The following is a 7,076-nucleotide window of genomic DNA, read 5'->3' on the forward strand; positions in this document are numbered from 1 at the left end:
TCGATAACAACTCATCATCATTTAGAGGTTCAGACCATGCCTAAACTATATCGATAAGAACTACCGTAGTCATTTAGAGGTTTAGACCATGTCCAGACTATATCGATAAGAACTAGTCATCAACTAGAGGTGGACACCTTGTCCAAACTATATTGATAACTAGTAATCATTTAGAGGTTCAGACCATTTCCCATTTATATCGATTATAACTGGTCATCAACACATGTCTAAATCATATATGTAAGAATTAGTCATCAACTAAAAGTGAAGAACTTGTTCAAACTATATCAATAAGAATTATTCATCAACTAGAGGTGGAAACTATGTCCAAACTACATTGATAAGAACTAGTCAACATTTAAAGGTTTAGATCATGCTCCATCTATATTGATACTGGTCATCAACCTATGTCTAAATCATATAGAGCTTTTGGAATGTAACCTTAAACACCAAAGAGAGCTCCATCAAAGAGAGCTTCTGAAATGTAACTCTAAACACCAAAGATTGCTCCACCAAAGAGAGATTCTGTAAAGTAAACTTAAGCACCAAAGAGAGCTTCACCAAAGAGAGATTCTGGAATGTAACTTGAACGCCAATTAGAGCTTCACCAAAGAGACCTTCTGGAATGTAACCTTAAATGCCAAAGAGAGCTTCACCAAAGAGACCTTCTGGAATGTAACTCTAAACACCAAAGAGAGCTCCACCAAAGAGACCTTCTGTAAAGGAAATTTAAACGCCAAAGAGAGCTTCTGGAGTGAGATACAACCAGGTACCTCAATTACCTCATACTTGTTGCTTGAATTGAATGGGATTTCCAATACTTTCTCATTCCGGCTCCTAATATCCATGACTTTTCCTATAACGTTCTTGGTAAATTTCAATAAAGCGGCTTCGGAAGCATCTCCATTGACTGATCTCTGCATACAAAAATAGCAGATTATCAACTTTTTTTTTATCGAGATGGAATAAAATGACCCTAATGGAGATGTCTTATGTTGCCTTCATATCTCTAAATGCTATCAGCTAACATTCCCTAGGAAAGAATATGATACATGAAATTCTTGATCAGGACAGAATTCAGCTCGGTTACACAGGCAGGCAATTCTACCCATTTCTGGCCAAGTCAGGGAGCTTTGATCAAACATTTCACGTAAACAAACAATTAGCAATGGTTACCTATACATCCCTCAGCAATGTTTGGTGTGCCATTGGGAGAACCATTATCTACCAGGTAATGGCAAGATATTCATGGGTTCTTACCAGTGTGTTCTTCACTGGTATCTGCATTGTGGATTTGGTCGTCAAACCACACAGTCATCCAGTTTTGTTGATGGTCCCAGTCTTGTCTGAGCAGATGACTGATGTGGAAGCCAAAGTCTCCACAGCTTCCAGATTCTTCACCAGGCAATTCTTCTTTGCCATACGCTTTGCAGTCAAGGATAGACGTAAATGCGATTAAGGCAAACATAGAGTTTCAAAAGAAGCTCTCGTCAAAGATAAGATCATAATGGGCTTATTAACATGCACAACTCACCGTTACAGTTGCTATTAGTTTTTCAGGTGCATAGGCTACCACAATGCCAATGCAGAATATTATAGCATTGAGGGCACTATATCCCATGGTGACTGTAGTAATGAAGAAAACTACTCCAACGAATACTGCAAAACCAATGATCATGTGCACAAAGTGCTCGATCTCCAGGGCAATGTAGGTCTTCTGGTCCCCGACTTGTGAAGCCAGTGATGCAATACGTCCAATGACTGTATGGTCACCAGTGTTAATTACCATACCACTCGCTGCCCCTATAGATTAAGCATGGAATATGAGACGGGGTTTAGTGATCTCTTTAAAATGCACACCATCTTAGGTGCTTGTACTATGTAAATAAAGAGTACCTTAAAGAGGACCGAAAAATAATGATTTTCAGCTCACCTTCCAAACACGTTGTAGAAAAGAAGCCCAGATTTTTGGTCTCTAGAGGATTATCATCAGTACACTCCACGCTAAGTGGTTGCGCTTCTGATTCACCAGTGAGGGATGAGTTATCAACCTACACGTTAAAAGATACAGGTCATTCTCATGATGCAATGGCTTCCAAGATTTCATCAAACTCCTTAGCATGACTTAAATAAAATCCAAAATAGTCTTCTCTACTTTTCTCACCTTGCAACCATGACTCTCAAGTATTCGTATATCAGCCGGGATTTTATCACCTCCTTTAATAAAGATGATGTCCCCTGTAACAAGGTTCTCCGCTGTCATCTCAATACGTTTGCCATCACGAAGAACCAAGGCTTTCTAAATCAAGAAAAAAATGTATAAGAAACAAGTCTAATCATCTATGATTGTACAAATTCACAGTAATGCTTCCTACTTGAGGCACCATGTTCTTAAAGCCAACCATAATATTGGTACTTTTAGCTTCTTGATAATATGAAAAGAGAGCCGCCATCACCACCACTGCAATCAGAATGATCGCCAACCAGCGCTAAAGACATGGAGGAACCATAAGTCAAAAATACAACAGGAGATACAACCACAGGCCAGCATTCAAAATATTCATCCTAAGATCTATTGGTTTTCTTACATTGTCTTTAGCATCCGTAGGATCTTGGGCAGCTTGAAGGCCATATGCCAGGAAGCACAATGCAGACAAAATCCAGAAGACAATAGAGAATCCACCAGCTATTAGCAACAAAAACTTAACAATTTCAGGGGTTTCTTTTGGAGGAGTGAGTTTGTTAAGTCCATCTCGGCCCAAAACTTCTTGAGCAGCTGCCGTGCTCAAACCCTTGAAAAAATAAAAAGCACAAATGTTAAAATCCTTACACGCTTTTATACTTTACTGCACTGACAGTAGGGTTGAAACATGAGACCATAAAACAAGCTTTCATCATGGTGTTGGAGGGTATGTATACTTTCTACAATCTCCTGGAATTCCACATAATCTGAGGCAGAACCAGGCAGCACAAATTAATGTCCTCTATGGTAGCACCACAGATGAAATGAAAAATGTTACACTGGAATAGATGGGCCTTCCATCTAATAATTGGATATACCAGGTCCTCAGAGCAAAGAACATGTTTTGTATCTACTCTCGTAGCTCCAGAGAGAATGACCATGTAATAATGGATAAGCCATGTCCTACAGAGGGAAAGGCATGTTTTGTATCTACTCTCGTAGCTCCAGATAAGATGACCATGTAATAATGGATAAGCCATGTCCTACAGAGGGAAGAGCATGTCTTGTATCTACTCTCGTAGATCCAGATAGGATGACCATGTAATAATGGATAAGGCATGTCCAAATAGGGAAGGTCATGTTTTGTATCTACTCTCGTAGCTCCAGAGAGGATGACCATGTAATAATGGATAAGGCATGTCCTACATAGGGAAGGTCATGTTTTGTATCTACTCTCGTAGCTCCAGAGAGGATGACCATGTAATAATGGATAAGCCATGTCCTACAGACCATGTCCTACTAGTTGATAGTCTTGGTTGATGTAGCGCTCTCTTCTAAGTCAGAAATACAAAACAAAACCGTTTTTGGAAACCTCCTTTAAAACTCACCTGTTTGATGTCCACTGAATATTTCTCTTCCAGTTCGGTGACGCTCAACTTGTGGTCAGTCTAAAAGATAAAATATGTAGTCATTACCATACCTCCTAATAATAAATATTTTTTACTCCATACCATTTTTAATTTTCCATCACTTACAATCTCTATCTCATTTTTCAAGTTTTCTACTCTGTTAGCATTCTTTTTTCCTTTAATTCCTGCAAAGATCGTCTCCTTATTTTTCTCCTTTTCTGGCTTTTCATCAATGGAGATGGTGTAAATATCAGGTGGCTCCTGCAGAAGAAAGAGAAGGCATGATGGAAAAAGTCCAGATATTACACTACACTTACTGTGACATTTAACCCTTGTCTGGTACATGTGAAGAAGGTTAATATATATATATATATATATATATATATATATATATATATATATATAGCTGAATGTGTGTATATATGTATGTGTGTATGTGTGTGTGTGTGTGTGTGTGTGTGTGTGTGTGTGTGTGTGTGTGTGTGTGTGTATGTCCGTGTGTGTATGTATGTATGTATGTCTGGGATTGGCATCTGCACTGTCGCAGCTACAGTCACAAAATGTTGCACACTCACACGTCTGGACCCCGAGAGCATCATAGGCTAGGTTGTGAGGTGAAATTTTAACCCCGCGCGTTCCAATTTACCAATCAATTTTGCCCCTATCTACATAATGGGGAAAAAGTGAAATGAAAAGTGTATCCGCACCGTCGCATTTACAATCAAAAATTTTGCACAGACACCTCATGTTACCCAGGGAACGTCGTAGACTATGTTTTGACAGGAAAATTTAACTCCGCACTTTACAGTTAAGGCCACTTTACACACTGCGATATCGGTACCGATATCGCTAGTGTGGGTACCCGCCCCCATCTGTTGTGCGACACGGGCAGATCGCTGCCCGTGGCGCACAGCATCGCCCAGAGCAGTCACACATACTTACCTTCCTTGCGACGTCGCTGTGACCGGCGAACCGCCTCCTTTCTAAGGGGGCGGTCCGTGCGGCGTCACAGCGACGTCACAGTAGCGTCACTGAACCGCCGCCCAATTGCAGATAACATAACATCCCGCCCACCTCCTTCCTTCCGCATTGTGGCCGGGAGGCAGGTAGGGGAGCTTCCTCGTTACTGCGGCGTCACACGTACCGATGTGTGCTGCCGCAGGAACGAGGAACACCTTCGTTACTGCTGCAGTAATGATAATCGAGAATGGACCCCCATGTCACCGATGAGCGATTTTTCACGTTTTTGCGACGATGCAAAATCGCTCATAGGTGTCACACGCAACGGCATCGCTAATGCGGCCGGATGTGCGTCACGAATTCCGTGACCCCAATGACTTAGCATTAGCGATGTCGTAGTGTGTAAAGCCCCCTTTACTCTCCAAAAAACATACCTTCATTAAAGTAAATGGAGCCTGGAACTACGGGTTATTAGTAGGAGCTCTGAGTGGTTGCTATAGGAACAAAAGACATTCATAGTATAAGAAGCTTATATGTGAGGTAATAAGATGTCGGTGAGGAGACGGATAGAGAGAGACAGAGGGAGGCAGACAGAGAGAGAGACAGACAGACAGGGAAAGAGACAGACAGAAACAGACTGTGAAATAGACAGACAGAGACAGACCTGGAAAGAGACAGATGGGGAAAGAGACAGACAGACATGCAGACATGGACAGAGACAGCAGACAGGGAAGGAGGAGACAGCCAGAGAGTAAGACAAAGATAGATGGGGAAAGACACAGACGGGGAAAGAGACAGAGAAATAGAGACAGACAAAGACAGGCAGACAGGGAAAGAGACAGACAGGAAAAGACACAAACAAAGAGACGGGGAGACAGACAGGGAAAGAGACAGACCTGGGAAAGAGACAGATGGGGTAAGAAACAGAGAGATAGAGACAAAGAAAGAGACAGAGACAGGCAGATGAGGAAAGGGGCAGACCTGGAAAGAGAGACCTGGAAAGAGATAGACCTGGAAAGAGACAGATGGAGCACATTACTTGGCCAATTTAGTTAAATCTGTGTGGAATATCTGTGGTGTTGAAATATATGTTGTGAAATGCTTCTATTAGCTTAGTATTTGCCTTTTAATAATTACATTTCTCTCTATTTGCTTTGTGGTTTTTGTGTGCAGAATACATTTTTGTTAATACATTCTATTTTGTCAACAGCAGTTATTAACCCCGGCGAAGTCGGGTAGTACAGCTAGGATATATATACAGTATATATATATATATATATATATATATATATATATATATATATGTGTAATATCGGTTTATGGCCATTATTTAGATTAATATTAGACATTAGGCAAAACATTCTGCACGTGAGGGCAGTTAGAGAGTGAAACAGGCTACCACAGGTGGCAGTGAGCTCTCCATCAATGAAAATCTTCAAGCGGAAGCTGGATAAAGATATAGCTAGGACGAGTTAGAAAAATCTGCATTCGCAGGGGTTTGGACCTGTTGGCCCTTGAGGTTCCTTCCAACTCTACCATTCTATGATTTTTTTACAGGAGGTAGGGAGCTCTCCATCAATGGAAATCTTCAAGGAGAAGCTGGATAAACATATAGCCAGAATGATTTAGGAAAGAAATCTTGCACTCATGGGGGATGACCCGATGGTCCTTGAGGTTCCTTCCAACCCTACCATTTTGTGATTCTATACAGAAGGTAGTGAGCTCAACATCAATAGAAATCTTCAAGCAAAAACTGGATATACATATAGCAAGGACGATTTAGGAAAATCTACATTTGCAGGGGCTGAGACCCGATGGCCTTTGAGGTCCCTTCCAACTCTACTATTCTATGATTCTATACAGAAGGTAGTGAACTCTCCATTAATGGAAATCTTCAAGCAGAAGTTGGATATACATATAGCCAGGACGATTTAGGAAAATCTACATTCGCAGGGGGATGGACACGATGGTCCTTGAGGTTCCTTTCAACTCTACCATTCTATCATTCTATTTATTTGCATATGGACATATACTGTTTATATATTTTTATTTGATTCTTTTCATCTATTTGATCCTATGAAAATCCAGACTCAAGTCATTTTACAAGAAAAGTAAAGTGCACTTACCTGGGAAGATGCATTTTCAGGCTGGGAAATGCTGGACATTCTGACTTAGTAAGTGGCTGGAGGCTTCTTCAGCTGATCCTATGAGGTCCAGGCAGTGAGTCGATGGAGGATACCATAGCTTTGAAGGATGAAATCCTCTTCTTATATACTGTGCAACGCCTCCCATTATCACCGCCTCCAGGTATTGAGTTAGAACATCTCGGATCTAGCTGACAGTTGGATTCCTCTAGACAAACCAGTATTTCTTATTCTTCTCAAAAACCTGTCCAGATGCTGAAAGCAAAGGTGCAGAAAAGAGAGATGGCTTTTTTTTTTTTTGCTTTTTGTTTAGTTTTTGCTTTGCAGATATAACAGTTCCCTCCCTTTTTGGAGCGTTTTCTACAAGATTTTGGAAGCGTC

The 7,076-nt window shown here is 40.9% G+C and overlaps 1 protein-coding gene across 1 annotated transcript; it reads right to left on the reverse strand.

Moving 5' to 3' along the window:
* Nucleotides 1-596: 596 nt before the first annotated feature.
* LOC142255788 (potassium-transporting ATPase alpha chain 2-like) lies at nt 597-6,716 on the reverse strand. Its single transcript, XM_075327235.1, is given in 13 exon segments — nt 597-716; nt 783-944; nt 1,053-1,158; nt 1,269-1,329; nt 1,332-1,445; nt 1,531-1,803; nt 1,934-2,051; nt 2,165-2,299; nt 2,376-2,489; nt 2,589-2,792; nt 3,571-3,630; nt 3,718-3,852; nt 6,678-6,716. Coding segments are annotated over 13 exon segments (1,641 nt in total).
* Nucleotides 6,717-7,076: the final 360 nt, after the last annotated feature.

The sequence above is a fragment of the Anomaloglossus baeobatrachus genome, chromosome 11 (assembly GCF_048569485.1).
Source record: "Anomaloglossus baeobatrachus isolate aAnoBae1 chromosome 11, aAnoBae1.hap1, whole genome shotgun sequence".
Taxonomy (NCBI): Eukaryota; Metazoa; Chordata; class Amphibia; order Anura; family Aromobatidae; genus Anomaloglossus; species Anomaloglossus baeobatrachus.